The sequence below is a fragment of the Schistocerca gregaria genome, chromosome 11 (genome assembly GCF_023897955.1).
Source record: "Schistocerca gregaria isolate iqSchGreg1 chromosome 11, iqSchGreg1.2, whole genome shotgun sequence".
NCBI lineage: Eukaryota > Metazoa > Arthropoda > Insecta > Orthoptera > Acrididae > Schistocerca > Schistocerca gregaria.
In genome coordinates this window covers 100,011,272-100,036,417 of record NC_064930.1, presented here as the reverse complement: position 1 = coordinate 100,036,417, position 25,146 = coordinate 100,011,272, and the positions used below count along the sequence as shown (strand labels likewise).

The 25,146-nt window shown below is 41.2% G+C and overlaps 1 protein-coding gene across 4 annotated transcripts in view; it reads left to right on the top strand.

Moving 5' to 3' along the window:
- Nucleotides 1-25,146, top strand: part of LOC126295101 (peroxisomal carnitine O-octanoyltransferase) — a 166,259-nt gene that overhangs the window by 31,477 nt on the left and 109,636 nt on the right. For all 4 annotated transcript variants that reach the window (XM_049987357.1, XM_049987354.1, XM_049987355.1 and 1 more), the window contains exons 3-5: nucleotides 421-559; nucleotides 6,068-6,196; nucleotides 8,736-8,919. In XM_049987357.1, the coding sequence (XP_049843314.1) occupies nucleotides 421-559; nucleotides 6,068-6,196; nucleotides 8,736-8,919 (452 nt within the window). The remainder of the gene's footprint in view (nucleotides 1-420; nucleotides 560-6,067; nucleotides 6,197-8,735; nucleotides 8,920-25,146) is intronic.

The window sequence follows — 25,146 nt, the reverse complement described above, 5'->3', positions numbered from 1 at the left end:
GGTACGCATTTCTCCTCCTTACACAAGGCATCACGTTTCACCAGGCAATGCCGGTCAACTGCTGTTTGTGTATGAGAAATCGGTTGGAAACTTTCCTCATGTCAGCACGATGTAGGTATCGCCACCAGTGTCAACCTAAAGCTGATCATATCACAGCATCTTCTTCCTATCCATTAAATTTCGCGTCTGTAGTACGTCATCTTGGTGTAGCAATTTTAATGGCCAGTAGTGCAGGATGTTGAGGGCCTAATCTGCTTTGTTACAAGTTGACCGGTAAAGTTGTATCAACAATTCAGCTGAGAACCTGGCAATACATAAGGAAGCAGGCACTCTGTGAAAACCGGAGAGATTCCTCACTCTTCCATTCATTTTCCATAAAGTTGGAAATTTACTGCTAGTGGCCTGTGTTGCTGTCAGCAGGTTTGTGGACTCGTGTCGGCCCTTCTGCAGTGAGGCAGAGCTGGAGGAGGTGAAGCGGGTGGCCGAGCAGTTCGCTACGGGGGAGGGCGCCGAGCTGGACCGGCTGCTCCGGGAGAGGGCAGCGAACTCCCGCAATTGGGTGAGTGGAAAGTTCTTGGTCAACGATTTACACTTTCAGTTAAGTTTTAGTTTTCAACACAACCTCCTCTAACATCAGTACATTTCATCCAGCAGTGTTCCAATGCCATTATCCTCTCTGTAGCGTTCATCCAGTGGTCCTACATAGTACATAACCGGCCATTAAAATTGCTACACCATGAAGATGACCTGCTACTGACTCGAAATTTAACCGACAGGAAGAAGATGCTGTGGTGTGCAAATGATTAGCTTTTCAAAGCATTCACACTAGGTTGGCGCTGATGGCGACACCTACAACGTGCTGACGTGAGGAAAGTTTCCAACCGATTTCTCATACACAAACAGCAGTTGACCGGCGTTGTCTGGTGCAACGTTGATGTGATGCCTCGTGTAAGGAGGAGAAATGCGTACCATCACATTTCCGACTTTGATGAAGGTCGAATTGTAGCCTATCGCGATTGCGGTTTATCGTATTGCGACATTGCTGCTCGCATTGGTCGAAATCCAATGGATGTTAGCAGAATATGGAATTGGTGGATTCAGCACGGTAATACAGGACGCCGTGCTGGATCCCGACGGCCTCGTATCACTAGCAGTCGAGATGACAGGCGTCTTATCGGCATTGCTGTAACGGATCGTGCAGCCACGTCTTGATTCCTGTGTCAACAGATGGGGACATTTGCAAGACAACAACCATCTGCACGAACAGTTTGACGACGTTTGCAGCAGCACTGACTATGAGCTCGGAGACCACGGCTGCGGTTACCCTTGACGCTCCATCACAGGCAGGCGCGCCTACGATGGTGTCCTCGACGACGAACCTGGGTGCACAAATGGCAAAATGTCATTTTTTCAGATGAATTCACATTCTGTTTACAGCATCAGGATGATTGCAACCGTGTTCGGCAACATCGCAGTGAACGCACATTGGAAGCGTGTATTCGTCATCGCCATACTGGCGTATCACCCGGCTTGATGGTATGAGGTGCCATTGGTTAAACATCTCGGTCACCTTATGTTCGCATTGACGATTGATGGCACCTTGAACAGCGGACATTACATTTCAGACGTGTTACGACCCGTGACTCTACCCTTCATTCTTTTCCTGCAAAATCCTACATTTCAGCTGGATAATGCACGACCGCATGTTGCAGCTCCTGTACAGGCCTTTCTGGATACAGAAAATATTCGACTGCTGCCCTGGCGAGCACATTCTGAAAATCTCTAACCAACTGAAAATGTCTGGTCAATGGTGGCTGAGGAACTGGCTCGTCACAATACGCCAGTCACTACTCTTGATGAACTGTGGTATCGTGTTGAAGCTGCAAGGGCGGCTGTACATGTAAATGCCGTCCAAGCTCTGTCTTACTCAATGCCCAGGCGTATCAAGGCCGTTATTACATCCAGATGAGGTTGTTCTGGGTACTGAATTCTTAGGATCTATGCACCCCAATTGCATGAAAATGTAATCACGTGTCAGTTCTAGTGTAATGTATTTGTCCAATGAATACGTGTTTATCATCAGGTGTAGCAATTTTAATGGCCAGTAGTGTACTAGAGTTGCTGGCCCTATCCTCCATCAGTATGTTGGAGCTTCACAAACCTGCCCTTTGTCAGAATTAGGCAATGGAAAGTATAGGGTAGAATAACAATAATATGGAAAGGGTACATTGCTACATACCGCACAGAGGAGACGTTGATTTACAGACAGGCATAGTGAAAAAGGCTGCTAAAATATTAAGTCTTTGTACAACGTCCTCCTTCTGAAATAGAAAACACAACTCACGCACCTGGCCACTGTCTTGGTGCAGGGGTCTGATTTTGACTATATCTGACCTGAGCAGCAATCTGCTGCAGTGAGCAGTGGGAGTGAGGTGGTGGCATGGGGAGAGTATTGGAAGGGGTAATAGGGTAGGGATTGGGTAGGGGTAGGTGTAGGTATAGTGATATGTAGGGGGTATGCAGGGACGTGGTAGGGATAGGACTAGTCTTTTGCCCTTTTCTGCTCCCCCCCCCCCTCCCTCTTCCCCTCCCATTTAGGCCCCCCCTCCCCCCTCCCACCAGTCCCATCCACAATCAACCACTTTCTGACTCTGCATCTATCAGCCTAACCTGTTCTCACAATGTCCCTGCATGGTCCCACCGGCACGACAGCACCTCAAGCCCCCCCCCCCCCCCCCCCTCCTCCCACCTTTCGCTCTTATCCCTCTCCATCCCCACCCCATACTTCCTCCTTATCCCCACTACCTACCATAGCACATGGCAGCTCACATCAAACTGTAATGGTTCTTTATTTATGTGACCATTACGGCACTCCAACCCCAGTTCTTGATACAAGTAATATTGTACTACTTTTCTGCGAAGTAATAGACATATTTTTGTGACAGTATTCGCATTTGGTTTTATTGATGTATAGGTACTCCGATGTATCGATATATTACAGTGATATGGTTCTCGTGCGTATTCATTTCTGTGAGACTGTCATAATCTTTGACTTACTCGTAACTGTTTTGGCACGAATGCGCACAGAGCAGTCTTTGTTTCACTTTGCAGAAGTTAAGTTGTTATTTCGCTTTGTAAAAGTACAGTCAAGTCTTGTGTTTGGCTAAAGTAGAAATTAAATATATGAAGATTGATACAAAACTGTTTTCTTGACGATGTGACAATTAAGAAGAAGTATATGCGAATTTACAAGAAGTTTAATAAAAATGTGGATCGTGAACACCAAGTCCAAAGTTATTTCTACCATACCATTGTTCTGATCTGGGATTGTTTTATTATTAAGAATTTACTGAAAAACGTATTTGTTAGGTCTTCAAATATTGCTAAAATACAGATCTGGACCTTCTAGCAATCAATGTGGAATCACCCTAGAATCAACAAGATGAGCCATAACAACTTTGATGAAATATATGTGGGAATCCATTCAAGATAAGTGTCAAAATTAATGACTTTTTTACAGTGACTTCATTATTTCCATTCCGACAAAACCATCCACAGTCAATTATTTCGTCGTTGCCCGATAAAGCACACATATGCCACGTGAGCAACATTATTAATCTGATTTGTAACCTACTTTGCAAGTGGTGGTATTGTTAGAAGACACAGTTGCAGTCAGGAGATAGTAACTGTGTGTGTGTTGTGGTTATGTAAATTTGTGTCCCTCTTTTCTGTTTTGGAAGAAGGAATTGATCTGAAACCTTGAATATTTTAGCAGTCTTTTTCACTGTGCCTCTCTGTGACTCAACACTTCCTCTATGTGCTGAGTAATAATATACCCATATTCCACATTATGATAAGGAATGCATGCTGAAGCAAATGAATAAAATTTTACTGAGGCTGGGATCTGAACCCAGGTCTGCTGCTAACTAGGTGCACCCTGGCAATGTGACTAATACAGCTGCACGCACTACCCTAGTATATCTCCCTCCTTAATGCAAACTCCTATTCACATCTCAGCCCATCTTGATGTTTCCCTTCTTAACTTGTATCAGTGTTGCAAAGGCTCTCAACCACTGAAGTAGTACCTTAGCATTGAACAAAATGTGGTTAATCCTCCCTGTACCTCAGTTGTAGGTGCTACATTAATCATATGAAATTATACACTATGTGATCAAAAGTATCTGGAGACCTGGCTGGAGATGACTTAAACATTCGTGGCGCCCTCTATCGGTAATGCTGGAATTCAATATGGTGTTGACCCAGCTTTAGCCTCGATAGCAGCTTCTGCTCTCGCAGACATTCACTTGATCAGATGCTGGAAGGTTTCTTGGGGAATGGCAGCCTATTCTTCACAGAGTGCTGCACTGAGGAGAGGTAACGGTGTCGGTTGGTGAGGCCTTGCATGATGTCGGTATTCCAAAACATCCCAAAAGTGTTCTATAGGACTCAGGTCAGGACTCTGTGCAGGCCGGTCCATTACAGGGATGTTATTGTTGTGTAACCACTCCATCACAGGCTGTGTATTACGAACAGGTGCTCGATTGTGTTGAAAGATACAGTCACCGTACCCAAATTGCTCTTCAACAGTGGGAAGCAAGAAGGTGCTTGAAACATCAATGTAGGCCTGTGCTGTGATATTGCCACACAAAACAACAAGGGGTGCAAGCCCCCTCCATGAAAAACACAATCACACCATAACAGCATTGCCTCTGAATTTTACTGTTAGCATTACACACACTGCCAGATGATGTTCACTGGGCATTCGCCATACCCATCGGATAACCACATTGTGTACCATTTGTCAGTCCACGCAACATTTTTCGTCTGTTCAATCGTCCAATGTTTACACTCCTTGCAACAATCAAGGCATCGTTTGGCTTTTACTGGCGTGATAGGTGGCTTATGAGCAGCTGCTCGAGCATGAAATCCAAGTTTTCTCACCTCCCACCTAACTCGTACTTGCAGTGGATCCTTATGCAGTTTGGAATTCCTGTGTGGTGGTACGGATAGATGTCCACCTATGACACATTATGACCCTCTTCAGCTGTCGGCGGTCACTGTCACTCAACAGACGAGGTTGGCCTTTTGTGCTTTATGTGTCCCGTCACATTTCCACTTCACTATCACATCAGAAACAGTGAACCTAGGAATGTTTAGGAGTGTGGAAATCTCATGTAGAGATGTATGACACAAGTGACACCCAATCACCTGACCTGACCTGACCTGACCAAGTTCGTGAGTTGCGTGGAGCGTCCTATTCTGCTCCCTCACGACATCTAATGACTACTGAGGTCGCTGAATACCTGGCAATAGGTGGCAGCACAATGCACCTAATATGAAAAGCACATGTCTTTGTGGGTGTCCAGATACTTTTTATCACATAGTGTATATTGCAGAGACATATGACATCTTCACCTACGCGATTACTCTGCAGTTCACGATTAAGTGCTCAGCAGTGTGTCCGTCAAACTGCCACAAAGCTGTTTCTCTATCGCTCCACTCTTGAACAGCACACAGGAGAAATGAGCAGTTAAATCTTTCTGTTTGACCTCTTATTTTGTCGTGATGACCATTTCTCCCCATCTAGGTGAGCAGCTTTATCTTACAATAATGGATACAGGCTGAAGAGCACAAACTGGATTTTGTATTATGGAGGGACCCATGATAGCATAAACCATGCAGTTGTGTTAGCCGCAGTTCTAGGGTGGTGCAGTGGTTAGCACATCCACCTAGTGAGCAGAGCACCTGGGTTTGAATCCCAGTCTCGGTACAAATTTTAATTATTTGCTGTGGATAATATTCACTATAGTAAGGTAAATCTGAGACTTAATGTCTCTGGAACACACAGTTTCATACAGTTAATACTTTTCAAATTCACTTATGCTGCCGGATTTCAGCATTTGCGGCCAGTGGTGTCAGAATGATTCCCAGTGCAGCTCTGGTCCACTTATATACTTTCCTTGCCACATTTTGCAGTGGTTGTAATGCTTTCTTTCATTGAGATACAAGTATTATGTGTGGGTAAATGGCATCACCCAGAGTGATAACGAGTTGCGTGTGTCGGCAGCTGGAGCAGTGGTGGGAGGAGGGGGCGTACCTGTCGAACCGGCAGCCGCTGCTGCCCTTCTGCAGCATGACGGGCTCGATGCCGCTCGCAGACCTCGGCTGGAAGCTGGGCGAGGGCCGCCAGCTCAAGGTGAGGCAACAACTCTACCACATTACCATTGTAATTTAGTACGTTTTTACCTAAATAACAGAAAACTCTTGTCTCTATGTTGTCACGTATACTATACCCCAACAGAACAAATAGTCCAGAATGAGATTTTCACTTTGACGCGGAGTGTGCGCATATATGAAACTTCCCAGAAGTCCGCCTCCGTAGCGATACCGCCTACCACACAGGGGGCCCGGGTTCGATTCCTGGCAGGGGACTGGGTGTTGTGTGTCCTCCATCATTTTCATCGTCACTGACTTGCAAGTCGCCGAAGTGGAGTCAGCTAAAAAGGGCTCGCAATACGGCAGCCGAACTGCCCCGAATGCGGTCTCCTGGCCAACAATGCCACACAGTAATTTCCATCCCGATGAAAATTTGCCTTTGAGGTCAACCTAATGGGTCCTACTATTCAAGAAGTCTTGGAGCCATTCACATATCTGGGAACCTGTAGAGTCTTGTACCGCAAGGTGGCAAGGAAGAGGATGTTGTTATCGGTGGCTGGTATCCTCTTACTAAAACACAGATGCACACGTGGATTAATGCGGTTCTTTATTTACATGAAGCTGCTACTTAATTTGAATAAAGTCTGTGTCCGTGGCACAAACTCATCAGTAATAGTCCTCTTGCAGACAATATTGGTAATACTGCTGTTGTCACAGTTCTGGTTGCTATGTACTATCGTAGCCCGTGACATGCTCCGTGAGTGAATGGCTGACACGAGCCGAACTGAAGAGTGAGTTAGTGATGCCCTCTGGTCAGTGGAAGCAGCCTAAATACTTGCTGTCGAGAGAGCGTTGGCGGCGTATTGCGTGTCGGTGTGTCTGACCCCTCTCACGATAGGTGCGCTCGATCCAGCGCCTACAATCAATCTCCGCACTGCATCTTTGCCACCAGTGTGCTGGGTAGAGCTATCGCCAGCACAGAACCTACTCTGTTTACTTATATCTTCTTTAACAGTGTGCAGTGGGGTACCGTTTCAAATTCTTTTCGGACATCTGCGACTATGGAATAGTTTCTTTATTGCATTTTATGTGGAAACAAGTCATATCCTTATTTAATCCTTTAAATAATATAGCCAGTGGCCCCCATACAACTTGTTGTTGTTGTGGTCTTCAATCCTGAGACTGGTTTTGATGCAGCCCTCCATGATACCCTATCCTGTGCAAGCTTCATCATCTCCCAGTACTTACTGCAACCAACATCCCTCTGAATCTGCTTAGTGTAGTCATCTCTTGGTCTCCCTCTACGATTTTTACCCTCCACAATGCCCTCCAATGCTGAATTTGTGAACCCTTGATGCCTCAAAACATGTCCTACCAACCGATCCCTTCTTCTAGACAAGTTGTGCCCCAAACTTCTCCCCAATCCTATTCAATACCTCCTCATTAGTTATGTCATCTACCCGTCTAATCTTCACCATTCTTCTGTAGCACCACATTTCGAAAGTTTCTATTCTCTTCTTGTCCAAACTATTTATCGTCCATGTTTCACTTCCATACATGGCTACACTCCGTACAAATACTTTCAGAAATGACTTCCTGACACTTGAATCTATACTCAATGTTAACAAATTTCTCTTCTTCAGAAATGCTTTCCTTGCCATTGTCAGTCCACATTTTATATCCTCCCTAGTTCAACCATCATCAGTTATTTTGCTCCCCAAATAGCAAAACTCCTTTACTGCTTTAAGTGTCTCATTTCCTAATCTAATTCCCTCAGAATCACCTGACTTAATTCGACTACATTCCATTATCCTCGTTTTGCTTTTGTTGATGTTCATCTTATACCCTCCTTTCAAGACACTGTCCATTCCGTTCAACTGCTTTTCCAAGTCCTTTGCTGTCTCTGACAGAATTAAAATGTCATCGGTGAACTTCAAAGTTTTTATTTCTTCTTCGTGAATTTTAATACCTACTCCGAACTTTTCTTTTGTTTCCTTCACTGCTTGCTCAATATACAGATTGAATAACATCGGGGATAGGCTACCACCCTGTCTCACTTCCTTCCCAACCACTGCTTCCCTTTTATGCCCCTCGACTCTTATAACTGCCATCTGGTTTCTGTACAAATTGTAAATAGCCTTTCGCTCCCTGTATTTTACCCCTGTGACCTTTAAAATTTGAAAGAGAGTATTCCAGTCAACATTGTCAAAAGCTTTCTCTAAGTCTACAAATGCTAGAAACGTAGGTTTGCCTTTCCTTAATCTTTTTTCTAAGATAAGTCGTAAGGTCAGTATTGCCTCACGTGTTCCAATATTTATACGGAATCCAAACTGATGTTCCCTGAGGTTGGATTCTACCAGTTTTTCCATTCGTCTGTAAAGAATTCGCATGAGTATTTTGCAGCGGTGACTTATTAAACAGATAGTTTGGTAATTTTCACATACAACTTAAGTATTCTAGAAACAGTTTCTGCAGTGTGTATTTTATTAAATCAGAATTGTAGACACAACATGTTGATGCCCAGAATGGGGATGACAAGTAACAGAGGTGACAGGGAAGTGACCAGTCTGTGTCCGCAGCACGCGTCTCTGTATGCGTACCACATGACGCGGCTGTGGCAGCTGCTGCGGGAGGAGCAGCTGGTGCCGACGCGGTCCGCTGACGGCCGCACGACGTTCAGCATGCGGCAGTTCCGCCGCCTCTTCAACTGCGCCCGCGTCCCCCAGCCGGGCACCGACCGCCTCGACTCCCACTTCCGCACGAGTGAGTCACTGCTGTGCTAGAAAGAGTCTCTCTCCTGGCTCTTGCATTTCATGTGTTCATTTGTCATTTATTCGTTCTTTCCTGTACATCCTGTTTTGAATTAAAATAAAAATGAGTTGGGTACGGTCAAAAGAAGTGTGCCCCTAAGATCAGTATTGGGGCCACTCTTGTTCCTTATTTATATAAATTGTGTGTGAAGTTTAGAGGAGAAATTTGGGGACCATTCCTCATAAAAACAGGCTTAAGACAAGGTGACTGCATGTCACAGTTACTGTTCAACTGTGAACTGGAATACATAATGAGAGAATGGTACAAGAACAATCCAAAGATGATAAGAATTGGAATTGCAAAAGATGATATTAGCTTAAACTGCTTGGGATTCGCTGATGACCTTGCTCTCCTAGCCAGCACCGTTCAAGAAGCGAGGCGACAAGTGAAATCATTACAAGAAATAGCAGAGAAAGTAGGCCTTAGAATATCATTTGAAAAAACGGAGATTATGCTAACTAATCCACCACTTGCAAACAAAATTACAATAGAACAGGAAATCAAAATTGTTGATAAATTTAAATATTTATGCGATATAATAACATACAATCTAAATGAGAAGCCATCATGGCAGAATAGAATAAATAAAACTGAACTACGCAAATTACATTTCCAAAACTACATACAACAAAAAAACGCCTATCTATAGATGCAAAATTAAAACTCTATAAAACAGTTACACAACCAGGAAACAACGTATGCAGCTGAAACTATCTTCATAACAACTAATTCATCAGAAACTGACAGAATATTAAAAATAGATAGAAGAATAATTATGACATGTATAAATAAACAGTATAAAATAAATGGACATTGGAGAATAGCATCAAATGAAACAGTACATAAGAAAATAGAACTAGTCGTGAGCACGATCAGGAAGAAACGCATCTCATTCTTTGGACATCTGATGAGTACTCCAGAAAACAGAATTAGTAAAAAAATAATACAAAAATTGTGGAATAGCAAGAGCGACATTAAATGGATCACAGAAATTAAGGAATATATAAAACAACTCCAAATTACAGTAGATGATCTAAAAAACAAGACAGAGAAAACCAGAATATTGCAAGACCCACAAACCAGACTACAAATGAAAATCAATAAAAGGAGTACAGGAAGAGTGGTCTCAGATGAAAAAAGTAAGAAAATATCTGAAAGAATGAACAAATATTGGGCAGACAGAAGAGCAAACCACCTTTCATATAAGAATAGACTCTAATAATTATATTACCTAAGTATCATATTAAGTTATTGTTGAGCCAAATTGTATCCCTGTGTAACAACTTGTTTACAACTTTGTATTTTTGACTAGAGTGGTCCATAGAAGGCCATAAAATAAATAATAATAAATAATAATAATAATGATATGCCCTCTAGTATTATGGGTAATTCTGAAATATTTCTGTTTCCTGCTGACACTAGCTTGGTAGTATACGATGTTCTGTGCAACATTGGCTTTGTTTCAAATACTGCAATTTCTGGCTAAGTCCAGGGCTTGTAGAAAATAAACTACCACCAAATTACAGTAAGACTCAGTTTTTACAGTTTGTGACACAAAATTCAATAAAACTTGATATTTTACTTTCACGGAATGGGCATATGATTACTGAAACTGAACACTTCCAATTTCTAGGTGTTCAGATGGATAGTAAATTGTCTTGGAAAGCTCATGTTCAGGTTCTTGTTCAAAGACTTAATGCTGCCATTTTTACTATTCGAACAGTATCTGTAGTAAGTGATCATTCAACATGAAAAATTAGTCAACTTTGTTTATTTTCATTCAATTATGTCGTATGGTATTATATTTTGGGGTAACTCTTCCCATTCTAAAAGGATATTTTTGCCTCAGAAACAGACGGTTCTGGCAATAAGTGGTGTGATTTCACGAACCTCTTGTTGGCCCCTGTTCACTAGTCTGGGGTATTTAGATTTTGGCCCCTCAATAAATGTATTCCTTACTGACATTTCTTGTTAACAATATCAGCTTATTCACAAGAATAAGCAGATTTCACTCAGTTACTACCTGACAGAAATACAATCTGCATTTGGATTGGACTTCCTTAACTCTTCTACATAAAGGTGTGCACTATACTGCTGCACCCATTTTCAATAAGCTACCACAAGAATTCAAAAATCTTAGCAGTAATCCGTGTGCTTTCAAATCGCAACCGAAATGTTTCCTCTTGGATCACTCCTGTTATTCTGTTGAGGAGTTCGTTGAAAAATTGAGCTGATTCTTATATTATATTGTTGATTGCGTTTACTTGAACTTAATTTTGATATGCCTCTGTATTAGCCCAAATTTCTCGTATCTTATCTTTGTGGTACTTATGCAAAATGTACAAGGTCTGTCTAAAACGTATCTGACCTTCTATTTTCCTGCGCAAAATAGAGACGATAGCACGGCGCTACTGTACACAGTAAAGGAAGAGACCTTTATAACCAAGTGTGAATTTTGTTCCCACCTTCCAGCGCATCAGTCGCTGCCCGTCTGTTGCTGAGTGAGGTGCTACACAATGTGTTCGTCGGATTACTGATTCTCTCAGGATGACTGAACGTGTTGAGCAAAGATACTGCATCAAACTTTGTCAAAAGCTTGGTGACTCTCAAAGCGAAACAATTCGTAAGGTTCAGCAGGTGTTTGGAGAAGATGCGAGTGGTTCAACCGAATAAAAAATGGCGGAGGGTGACCAGCGTTCTGGCAGGCCCCAAACTGCTCGGAGTGCAGCTGTCGTTGAGAGGGTGCAAAATTTGGTGTCGGCAGATCGTTGTTTGACCGTGCGGGAGACTGCCTGAGAGTTTGGAGTGAGTAAAGATTCTGCACATGCAATTTTGTGTTATGATTTGGACACGCACTGAGTGGCTGCGAATTTTGTGCCCGAGTTGTCGCTGGAACAAAAAAACCTGCAGGGTCTTCCACAGGGCCTTCTGGATACCACCAGCACTGATCCTGGGTTTCTGAACACCGTGCTAACTGGATATGACTCACAGGTGTATGGATATGACCCATAAATGAGAAGACAGTTGTCGCAATGGTAGCATCCCGAGTCTCAGAGGCCGAAGAAAGTGAGGTGATGCTGACTGTCTTCTTTGATGTCCACGGAATTCTGCATCACGAGTACACACCGCAAGGACAAACAGTGACAAAGGAGTACTGTCAAGATGTTATCCAGCATCTCCGTGATGCAGTTTGGTGGACGGTGAAATACTGGCAACTGCATCACGACAATGCCCCTGCACATTCGTCCCACTTGATCCAAAATTTCTTCACTGAACACAGAATTATAGTCGTTCCTCTCCAGACACGGATCGTTGCGACTTCTGGTTCTTTCCAAAATTGAAGATGCCACCAAAAGGATGCCATTTTATTCCGTTTTGAGAGTAGAGAAGAGATAATGCAGAACACGACGACAGAGTTGAACACCTTTCCAGAAGAAGACTTCCAGAGGTGTTTCTGGCAGTGGAAGGGTCATTGGGCTAAGTGTGTTCAAGCGCAAGGGGCCTACGTTGAAGAGGATTAGGGTCCCAACCCTGTCAGGTATTACAAATATTTTCTCTGGCCAAAGGTCGGATACTTTTGAGACAGGCCTCGTACCGTATTTACTCGAATCTAAGCCACACTCGAATCTAAGCTGCACCTGAAAAATGAGACTCGAAATTAAGGGGGAAAAAAATTCCGGAATCTAAGCCGCACCTGAAATTTGAGACTCGAAATTCAAGGGGAGAAAAATGTTTTAGGTTGCACCTCCAAATTGAAACAAAGTTGGTCCATTGTAATATGAGGCACGATTTAGGTCGAATGAATGACGATACAGCTACAGTAGTTTGGTTCGAGTCTTAAGCTTAGCAGTTAAGTTTTACCAGGTAGCCATTGCTATGCGTCAGGCGCTCCGTCCGTATTTATACGGGTACCCTTCCTTTTTCATGTGCTTCATCTGGTTTGAATTGATTGCTTATTTTTCTTTGATCTGATAAGTGCCGTTCTCTTTGTTAAAGGTGTTTACGTCACTCTAAGCTGAAAATACATTACTGTATTGTGTCATGCATTGTTTGTCGCGTTCTGATAATGAGTGTTTACGGCCTGTCGCCGCTCGTGGCATGGCTTGCTTTTGTGCACACTACAACCTCTTACAATAAAATAAAAAAAAAATAAAAAAGAAGAGAGGAATTGTTTCATTAGTGAAACAATGGCAAGAGACTGCTGCTTTTTTGATTATGATCAACAAGAACCAAATAATAGACTGCGTATGATAGACGATGTTCTGAATGAGAGTTTAGCGAAAATTTTTCTCCGTTTGGAAATCTCTGCAGACGCCTCTTTAGTACATTACATTCTGCACAGAAATTAGTCATCTTAGATATAAAAATCTAGTCAATTTCCTTGCTTCATTTCTGACTGTATCACTATTAGGCATAAGAATAATACAAATATAAACATGACATGACATGATATGTATAATCTTCCACATTTGCTGTTGTCTCACTCTAGTTTCGTAGCTTATTAGGCAGACGGGATTTAAAGGAGATAGCAGCAAACATGAAAGAATACATGGCAAAATGTTTATATTCGTATTATTCTTATGGTGAAGAGAATACTGTATGTGATTCACAATTCATAAAAGTTCCTATTAGCAACCATCTCTTCTCACAGGTAGGAAAAAATGCAGAACGTAGAGTTGGCCATATTGACAAACATCCCAAACAGTCTTAAGACTCAGATTTTCGTAGTACATTGAAATGCTGCTACATTCGAAGATGAATGATACGGAATTTGTATGTACTTCATTGGATAATGTATGAAAATGCAGTGGTCGAAAATAGGGGCAGAGAAAAATGCTCGTCATCCTCTCTCTCTCTCTCTCTCTCTCTCTCTCTCTCTCTCTCTCTCTCTCTCTCTCTCTCTTTTACATGGCATAATGTTTACATTCTTCTACCTTTTCTTTTATGTACTAACACAGAGGCTTTGGCGCCAGTATTTATCTTTGTGCCTGCAAAGCATGCCTGTGTAGCGCTACATATATTAGACGGCAGAAGTTAGTTGTGGTGGCACCTACCAACATTTTTCAAAACTTACACTTACTTTGCACTCAATTCTAATCTGCAGGCGGTTTTTTGGGTTACAAAAACTGGAAAAAAAGTGTGGCTTATATTCGAGTAAATACGGTATGTTGGCAGCAGTGGGATTGTTCTGCAGTGGGCTTCAAATGCCGGTTCTATAAATTTTCTTAATAGTGTTCCTCAAAAAGAGAGTCGTCATCTCTCCAGGGATTCCCATTTGAGTAATTCTGGTGTGTTGTTGAAACCTACAGGTAACAAATATAGCAGCCCACCTTTGAATTGCTTTGATGTCTGCCTTCAATCTGACCCAGTACGGATCGCAAACACTCGACCAGTCCTCAAGAATGGGTCGCACTAGCATCCTATTATATGGTCTCCTTTACAGGTCAACCAAACTTTCCTAAAATTCTCCTAATAAACCATACTCAATGATTCTCCTTCCCTATGGCAGTCGTCGCACACTCGGTCTATTTCATACCAGTTTGTGATGTTACGCGGAGATTTTTCAACGATGTGACTGTGTCGAGCAGGACAGTACTATAGTGCACATCATTTACGACGGCGGCCGAGTATAGGCTTGTTTCGGCGCATCTGACGTCACAAAACACCGTCAGCCAATGAACAGAGAGCGACGTTGCCAGAGCTCGACTGCAGTGCGGAGCAAGGACGAGTGTCTTCAGTTTTAGAAACGTTCAGTCATAAACAAAGTAATAGAACAAAAGCAGTGTCTTGATAGCAGACTTTCTTTTATAGAAAGTTTGGAAAATTATTCTTAATACCAATTGCTTCATATTCTATTAATTAACTAAACCAAACAAGCAAAGAGCTTCCTAATTCAGGCAAGGGCAAGAAAAGGTGTGTGTTTCATTCTCACAAACCGTTTTTTCACAATAAACAACAGTGGTTATTGTTTATTTCCTATTGTACTTTGACGAAATACGAGTAATTCATAGTCGTACCAAAATTGTTTGTCGGTATTTTGCGTGATATTTTAGAGTCGTCTGGGGGTTCTATTGAACAAGGAGTTTCGACAGCGTAATGGTTAAGGTGTTTGGCTGCTAAGTGAAAGGTTCTGAGTTCGAACCTTGTTCAGCGCTTAATATTTTCTTCATTTAAAAACAATATTGAAGTGTCTTACTTCATGAATTTTATTCGTTTGAATGCTCTGTCACTTCATTATATTCATAATAAGTTTTTGGTTTTTCTAATTTTGTCCTCCAATATTTCTTTTCACAGTGATTAAAAACAATGAAAAGGCACACATACAATATTCATGTTATCTGTTTTGTTTGTATGTCTTCTCTTCCACAGTCACTGTTTTACTATTCATATTGAGATATTTTCTTTGGCGACAGTATTAAAAGTATTATTTAGAGCAGAATTTTGGATCTTATGTTGCCGAGCTACTTGATTGTCTGACGCAATTCTTTGCTTCGCTGCTTTGGCAACATCACCATATTCAGTGTTTTTGTCGACTGATCTATGTTTTGCCAAGTATTTGCTGTCTGTTGTGACAATCACAAATTGTTTGCACCATGTGCCTCACTGACAATGTATTTTAGTTTCTATGTTTTTTGACGTCCACAATTCAGTATGTGTACTTTGCCAACTTTGTTTTAATCAGAAATTTTTAGAAAAAAGCGAGATGACTCTGGTATCAATAAAACTTTTATTACAGTCACGAAAAACCGAATATTTCTCAATATTACATACGACACCTATCTGGTACTTAAATTAAATGAGATATTGTTATGCAGTAAATTTTATATGAAATTTAGGTGTATTGTCCACATTTTGTTCTCAAAATTGTGGCAACTAAAATCGGCCATACGGGAAGTATACGCTATGGACTTTTACCTCTGCCAACTCTTCAAAATTTTGTGCAGTGGTTTACTACACTTAATGATGCACAATAACTGCGCTGAACATCGAAACAAAACGAAGTCATTTGTGGGGGGAAGGTATCAGTCAAGAAGATGGGTAAAAATCAAATTTTTGGGCCAAATAGTTAATATGAATTCGAATGATAAGTGTGTCAAAGCAGTTGGAACACCATGTGTATGCACAGGCGAGCAGTGCAGTGATGACAAAATCGCGCACAGCACAGAATGCAGGGAGCACGTTGTAACATTACAAGTCAAGATAGCTGTAACGGAACTTGAATAGCGTAAAGTTACCGTTAAAAACGCATGCTGCGCGATTTGATAAGATTTGGTTGGGCATAATTATAGTAACATGCTTTTGAATACCATTAAAATATAACGGCGATACCTGTTTAGTGTTATTGGAAATAATATGTAGTAAATTAATGAGTAAGATAGCCGGTCCTATAAGAAAAGGTAAAATTGGGGCATATTAAGGTGTTTTACATTACATCAACTAAGCGGATGATACGGCGTCTTTTTTTTTCTGTTTACTCTTAGGAAAAAAAAAATACAAGTAAAGAAGTGCTAATTGTGCGTTGTGAAAAATATGGGAGCGAATTTTAAATAGCTACAGTGTATAATCAGACTAACAAATGGACATTCAGTTCGAGAAATAGCGGATAGCGAAGTGTGGTAATTAAATTGAGTACACCTACAGGGCGGTAAATTCCGGGATAAGTCTTCTCGCATCTCACGAGGGACATGGTATTGAGACCGTTTTTTATTTTTATTATTATATCGCGGAGAGCAGGTTTCAATTTATAAAAAGGAGAAAAGCTGTATCATTATCATTGACTGTTGGTGTCAAGCAACCAAAACTGTTCATCAAAGGGTTTTAGTGAATGAGTAATGAAACTGTGAATGAAGTTATGTTAAATAAAGCAGAAGAGACAAGACAGTTTGGTCGTATCTGTTATTATTCCATAAACTGTAACATTTCTTCTCGTTGTACGAAGCCTTTATAGACGATTGTTATGACAATTTGTTTTTAGGGATCTCGTTACATCCTGCCTTGGCCGTGGATGTGTGTGATGTCCTTAGGTTTGTTAGGTTTAGTTAGTTCTAAGTTCTAGGTGACTGATGACCACAGAAGTTAAGTCGCATACTGCTCAGAGCCATTTGAACCATTTGATCTCGTTACGGGTTAAGTTTTGGGGACCTGGTCAAGAGGGGATAGTTCGTAGATCCTAACTACTGCAGCTATTCTGGAATCAGGTGCTACCGTGATCGTTGTGTGTTTTCAATGGCTTAAGATCATCATATCTCATGCTCTAAGATCGATGCGCCATTCCTCTTGGTATAATGGTGTCGCACGGTAACAACGACAACGCCGACGTTGAAGCAAGGTACGGTAGAACGTATCTGCAGCAGTGAAAGGGTTAATGCGGCCGTGTTGGCTTTACTTCATAAACTGCGCCCTCCCTTCAAACATAAGTTTGCGAACTTACTATACTATGGCACTGCTTCTCATGACGCGTGCATCGTTTGCAACTGGCAACGCATCAATCTCCCGCGTCTAGGCGAGCATGCGCGAGCCACCAAGTTAAAAGAATTGAACTATAATTCTGCATCCAAATATCATGGATTTTTATTTAAGCATTAGCTTACATCTTTCTACATTTACAGCCAGCTGGCGTTCATCACACCAACTAGAATTTTGCATGAGTCATCTTGTATCCTACTGCAGTCACTCATCTTCAACACCTCCCTGTGCACCACAGCATCATCAACAAACAACCACAGGTTGCTGCCCACCCAGACTGACAGATCATTTTTGTATATATAAAGTATTCCTTGGGGTGCTCCTGACAAATCCCTCAACTCTGATGAATGTTCGCCATTGGGGATAACATACTGGGTTCTAGTATTTAAGAAGTCTTTAAGACACTCACATTTCTGGGAACCTATTCCATATGCTCATACCCTCATTACCGGTCTAAGCAGACATCAGTTAACTGGCAGGATACTGGCGAAGTGCAGTCAATCTACAAAGGAGACTGCTTACAAATCACTTGTGTGTCCCATCTTAAAATGACTTTTGTGTCACATCTCAGTTCTAACTTACACATCAGCAATATTCTAACGGGGCATATTGAGTTTATGCAACAAATTTTGGTACAAATGGCGACAAGTTTGTTTGACTCCTGGGAGAGCATCACAGAAACGTAGAAAAACCTAAACTGGCACACACTTGAACATGGACGCAAATTGTCTTACAAAAGCTGGGTGATGATGCTCCTTTTTCTAAGAAAAATTTAAGAGAGATTATGCTTTATTCAAGACACTGGTATCTTTGTCTTTCTTTCCCCAAAGATTTCTCAGCACATTTTTTGCAGTCTGCAGTGGTAGTTGCTTCCCCCCCCCCTCCCCCCTCTCTCTCCCTCCCTCCCTCCCTCCCTCCCTCCCTCTCTCCCTCTCTCCCTCTCTTCCTCTCTCCCTCTCTCCCTCTCTCCGTCTCTCCCTCTCTCCGTCTCTCCCTCTCTCCGTCCCTCCCTCCCTCCCTCCCTCCCTCCCTCCCTCCCTCCCTCCCTCCCTCCCTCCCTCCCTCCCTCCCTCCCTCCCTCCCTCTCTTCTGTCCAGCTTGAAAATTTTTGTGGTATGGAAACCCTTGAATGTCAGCCTAAAGTTGTTTAGATATACAAATGAGTTATAATTAAGCTTCGGATGTTGCATTGGTTCATAAATATAATTAATGACACATGTTACCTAATTCATACACGAATTAATGTATGTTTATGCTACAACAAAAATTAAGCTTAGAGTAGTAATTTGAAACACAAATATTTACATAGTTTTACAGTGCTGCAACAAAAATTTTTGATAAGTTGTCCAGGCATATAAAATGTTTGACATAGCAAAGAAAAATTTGAAATCACAATTCCTTCTATTCAATAGAAGAATTTCTGTTACTGTATTGTGTACAAGGTGGTGGGTTGGAATTACTGACATCTGCAGATATTAAGAAAACCCTTTATAAATGTTCAGCGTGTATATATATCTGTTCATTAAGTCGTTATGTGACCGCAAAATGACTTGTTCCACATCATTACAGTTTATCGTGCAAATGATCTGTGGAACTTGAAACTAACTAACACGTACTTACATAATGCTGATAAGTTGTTTTTATGCTTGTAGCTTTACATCTACCACACATTTTTACAGTGTGCCATCTGCAAACAAACCTTGGGTTATGTGACAAAATAACATCTGAAAAAAAAAAAAAAAAAAATCTTAAGACATCAAAAATGACAAGAAACAAGACTACAGAATCAAGAATCGTAAGTAACTTGCTTAATAATGTGATTTTCTATCTCAAATGGACAAAAAACAAAAATAGATTTTTTTTTTTCGTTTTGCAGATGATTAGCTGTAAAAATGTGTGTTAGTTGTAAAGCTACTGGCATAAAAATAGCTTCATAGCATCATGCAAGGTATGTGTAAAATTATATAAATGTTTGTTTTCCAAACTAGTATTCCACAGCCAATTTTTGCCACAGCATAAATGTACAGTATTGTATGAACCAATCAGACAATGTGTGTCATTAACGCAATGCAAAATTTAGTACTTAATTATGACTGCTTTGTATAAAAAAGGCAATATCCTGACTGACTGACTCCTTCAATGACTCATCATCTCCCAGCCCAACCCACTAAGAATAGAAACTTCCAGATTTTCAGATGGTATTGATCTTATACTGTAGGCATTGTTTAAGAAGGGATTTTTTTTTTTATATTCGATCCCTAAGCAAGTGAAATAGGGGATGGAAGGTTTTTAAAGTATATCGCTGTTATGGCAATTTTGAAGCTAGACCAGTGAAAATTTATATTTGGTTTCTCGAGCAGAAGTAAAGAACCTGTGTCTCAGCATTTTTTGAAATTTAACCCCTATGAGGGTGAAATAGTGGTGAAATTTTTTTTAATGACTAATTATTTTTGGTTACTTATAAATAACTTGACAAAAGGTGCTGTGACTTACCAAACAGGAAAGCACTGGTAGATAGACACAATAAAAAAACACAAAACACACACATACAAATATCAAGCTTTCACAACCCACGGTTGCACCAGGAAAGAGGGAAGGAGAGGTAAAGATGAAAGGATGTGGGTTTTAAGGGAGAGGGTAAGGAGTTATTCCAATCCCGGGAGCGGAAAGACTTACCTCAGGGGGGAAAAAGGACAGGTAAACTCTCGTGCGCGCGCACACACACACACACACACACACACACACACACACACACACACACACACACACACACAAGCAGACATATGTAAAGGCCACATGTCTGCTTGTGTCTGTATATGTGCGGATGGATATGTGTGTGTGTGTGTGTGTGTGTGTGTGTGTGTGTGTGTGTGTGTGTGTGTGTGTGCGCGCGCGCGCTAGTGAATACCGGTCCCTTTTTTCCCTTAAGGTAAGTCTTTCCACTCCCGGGATTTGAATGACTCCTTACCCTCTCCCTTAAAACCCACATCCTTTCGTCTTTCCCTCTCCTTCCCTCCTTCCTGATGAAGTAATCGTGGATTGTGAAAGCTTGATATTTGTGTGTGTGTGTGTGTGTGTGTGTGTGTGTGTGTGTGTTTGTTTGTTTGTTTGTGTGTCTATCTACCAGTGCTTTCCTGTTTGCTAAGTCACAGCATTTTTTTAAATATTTTTTTCCCATGTGGAATGTTTCTATTATATTCATATAGTTACATATAAAGAAATACTTTTTTTGGCATTTTTGAAAATTTGACACCTTTGAGGGTGGAATAGAAGATGAAAGCTTCTTTGGAAATACTTCTTATGGAAGCCTTTTTGAAGCTAGACCAGTGAAAATTTACGTTTGGCTTCTCTTCTGTAAATAAAAAAATTCGACTTTCACTGTTTCTGGAAAGTCAGCCCCTAAGTGGATGAAATATGGGGTGAAATGTTTTATCAAAATGTTTAATTGTGAAAGCATCTTTAAAGTTAAATCTTTCTAAACCAGAATTTAGCTTTTCAGTTTAAAATGAAAAAAAAAAAAAAAACCTTTTTCACTGTTCTTAACTCAATCTCTAAGGGGGTGAAATTAGGCCAGTTTGATTCAGACTCTCATCATCACTCAGTCTAAACTGCTAAGGATAGTAGCTTGAAGGTGCTGATCATATACTGTAGGCAGTTTTTCAGGAGGGATTGTTCAGAATCCCACTCCTAAGGGGGTGAAATGGGAGATGATAGGCTTTTTGAAAATATGTCACTATTAAGAGAGTTTTAAGCAAGAACTACATAAATTGGTGTTTGCTTTCTCAGTGAGAAAGGAAAAAAATACAAGTGTTTCAGCATTTGTGGAAATTCAGGCACTAAGGCAGTAAAATAGTACGTGGAAGTTGTTGTGAAAATAAATCATTATTCAGGAACATCCGTGAAAATTGCTATTTGACGTCTCAGTTAGAAATAAAAAAATATTACCTAATTTTGGAAATTCAGCCAATAAGGAGGTGAAATAGGGGATGAAAATGTTTAGGAAAACATTATTAAAAAAAGTAAATTAAGCTAAATCTATGAAAACTGGTATTTCATTTCTCTGTCAGATATAAAGAAATGTGTGATAGCGGATGAGAGTTTCTATGGAAATATCAGCCCAAGGACTGAAAAAGGATGATTAACAAAAACCTTGGACTCCAGCTACCAGAATCGCTTCATCCTCCTGTGGCCTCAATTAGCACGGAAAGTTGCAGAACCAGTCGACACTAAGCAAGTGTGTGTGTGTGTGTGTGTGTGTGTGTGTGTGTGTGTGTGTGTGTGTGTGTGTGTGTGCGCGTGTGTGCGTGTGTGTGTAATTCAAATGATGTCATATCATAACAATTTTCGGACTGAACAATTAAACGAAGTCGCCACTGAAGATAACACAAGAAGTGGAGAAACATGTTTGGGTTAAGAGAAACAAAGTAACAGTGTTTTGCACAAGGCAGAATATCTCTCCAAAGTATGCTAAGAAACTCGCATGAACCGATATTTAATGAGTACTCTATTGACATTCCGTAGCCCCATGTGTATCACTCCTGTAGAGATCACAAAGGGAAGAGTAGATTAATTACAGCACACATATAGGCATTTAAACAGTCATTGTTCCCATGCTCCACATGCTGTTGGAATGGGAAGAAGCCCTAACCTGGCCAGTGGCAAAGTAGCTCCAGCCGTGCTCTTAACAGTGATTTGCAGAGTATACCATATTTTACAGACTATAAGACACTTTATTTTTTTCTTTGAAAAATTTCCTGCAAAATTCAGGTGCATCTTATACTCAAAATTAATATAAAAATGTCCAGGGTTTGGTGTAAAATTTCATCAGTCTTGAAAATGGCCATATATCCTATCCCGTGGGAAACCATCTCTATCTGACAACAATGAATTCGACTGGTAGCAGCACTGCACCGATGAGACTAACACGAGTTGCAGGGACTCGCAAGCTTGCTAACACTGTCTCGCTGCCACCTCGCCTACAATGCGTCATTGCAGTCTGTAGTGCCAGTGAATGTTAACGCCTGTCATCATCGGTGCCTGTGCATTGTGGAGGCGATGTGATGTACAGCCTGGGCCATACGAGAAAATATCTTAGTATTGACGGTAGCCATTTACTCGTGTCCTCCCGGTGGGCCGGCTGCCCGCACAGCCTGCCCTGTGTTTGGAGGAAAGGATTATTGCACAGATACAACAATGACTTAAAACCAAATGTCACTGTTAGTGTAAAATTAACTGACTCTGGATCAGTAAATAGCACTAACTGTGCTACTCTGTCTGCAGCTCGTGGTCTAGTGCCTAGTGTTGCTGCCACTAGGTCATGGGGTCCTGGGTTCGATTGACAGCTGGGTTGGGGATTTTCTCTACCTGGGGACTGGGTGTTTGTGTTGTACTCCTCATTTCATCATAATTCATGAATTGACCAGACTGGACTGTGAAAAGATTGAGGATGTATACAGGGGCTGATAACCATACTATTGAGTGCCCCACAAACCAAATCACCACCACCACCACCACCACCACCATTGGCTCTGCCAATCTGTTGTTTGACCAGGGAGAGGGCAGGACTCTCCCAGTACCTACTGCAACCTACATCCTTCTGAATCTGCTTGGTGTATTCATCTCTTGGTCTCCCTCTAAGATTTCTACCCTCCACGCTGCCCTCCAATACTAAATTGGTGATCCCTTAATGCATCAGAACATGTCCTACCGACCGATCCCTTCTTCTAGTCAAGTTGTGCCACAAATTTCTCTTCTCCCCAATCTTATTCAATACCTCCTCATTAGTTATGTGATCTACCCACCTAATCTTCAGCATTCTTCTGTAGCACCACATTTCGAAAGCTTCTATTCTCTTCTTCTCTAAACTGTTTATGTCTATGTTTTACTTCCAGACATGGCTACACTCCATACAAATACGTTCGGCAGGTTGATAGATAGATCTATCAACCTGCCAGTGCTTTCGTTTGCTAAGTCACACAATCTTTGTTTTTAGATATATTTTTCCCACGTGGAATATTTCCCGTTTTATGATGATGTAAATAAAATAGAAAAAAACTTCCACATGGGAAAAATATATTAAAAACAAAGATTCCAAGACTTACCAAGCGGGAAAGCGCCGGTAGATAGGCACAATAAATAAAACACACAAACACACACACAGAATTTCTAGCTTTCGCAACCGACAGTTGCTTCATCAGGGAAGAGGGAAGGAGAGGGAAAGATGAAAGGATAGGTATATACTCGCGCGCGTGCACACACACACACACACACACACACACACACACACACACACACACACACATATCCATTCATACATATGCAGACACAAGCAGACATGCTGCTTGTGTGTGTGTGTGTGTGTGTGTGTGTGTGTGTGTGTGTGTGTGTGTGTGTGTGTGTGCGCGCGTGTGCGTGTGCGAGTATATACCTATCCTTTTTTCCCCCTAAGGTAAGTCTTTCCACTCCCGGGATTGGAATGACTCCTTACCCTCTCCCTTAAAACCGACATCCTTTCATCATTCCCTCTCCTTCCCTCTTCCCTGATGAAGCAACCGTTGGTTGTGAAAGCTTGAATTTTGTGTGTATGTTTGTGTGTCTATCAACATGTCACCACTTTAGTTTGGTAAGTTACATCATCTTTGTTTTTATATACTGACGAGGGCCTCCCATCGGGTAGACCGCTCGCCTGGTGCAAGTCTTTCGATTTGACGCCACTTCTGGGAATCAAACCCTGGCCCTTTGGATTGACGGTCTGTCGCCGCTGACCACTCAGCTACCGAGTTTTGAACCTTTCATTTCCACAACGGTGGAATGATTGCAGTTCATCACAAATGCCAGTTTTCGAGTACACTGATGTCGATAATTGTGGATTAACATATTTAAATGATCTTCATCAAACCCCGAAGGTCTTCCAGAATGTGGAGAGTCAGTAATTTCAAAACAGCCATCCTTAAAACAACAAAACAATTTTCTTGCTGTGCTCTGTCTAATGACATTATCACTGTACACGTCCCAAATGCTTCTAGCTGCTTCCACTGCTGTCTCTCCTCAGTTGAACTCAAACAGAATAATATGTTGGAAATTGTCCACTTTCTCCTCTTGGCAGTCCATGTTCTAGCATCCCCAGCTCTAGGCACTTTGTCCAAATGACAAAATTACAATATGAAAATTCAAATAGCAACAGTGAACTACCAAGAAAGAATGACAATTGATTCATAAACCGATAGCATATGGAATACCTGTGTTACAAAACAAAAATATTAAAAGCTTGTGAACCAAGTGAATAGAGGAAAACAAAATCCTGATGAAATCCATAGAGGATAAAATATTTTAACATCCACAGATAGCACTCCATTAAGTTGATTCCTGATATCATATAGCATTAATCATTTTATATTTTCTTGAAGATATTTCAGTGTATTTTTAATGATACGGGGTGTTCAGAAAGTCTCTCTACAGTGCCGTATGATTGTTAGCCGCGCGAGCCATATACCGCAGTGAATATACTGAAAGGAAACTCAGTGAAATACAAGTTATTAATTTATTGAATATTCATTTTTTACTTACAAATTTTCACATAAAACGTTCAAAGTGTCCCCCCTGTTGTTGAATACACAATTCAATTAATCTAACCATGTTTCCTAACACAAGCTGTAACATTTCTTCTGTAACAGATGCGGTGAAAGTGGATATTGCATTTTCAATTCATCGGTG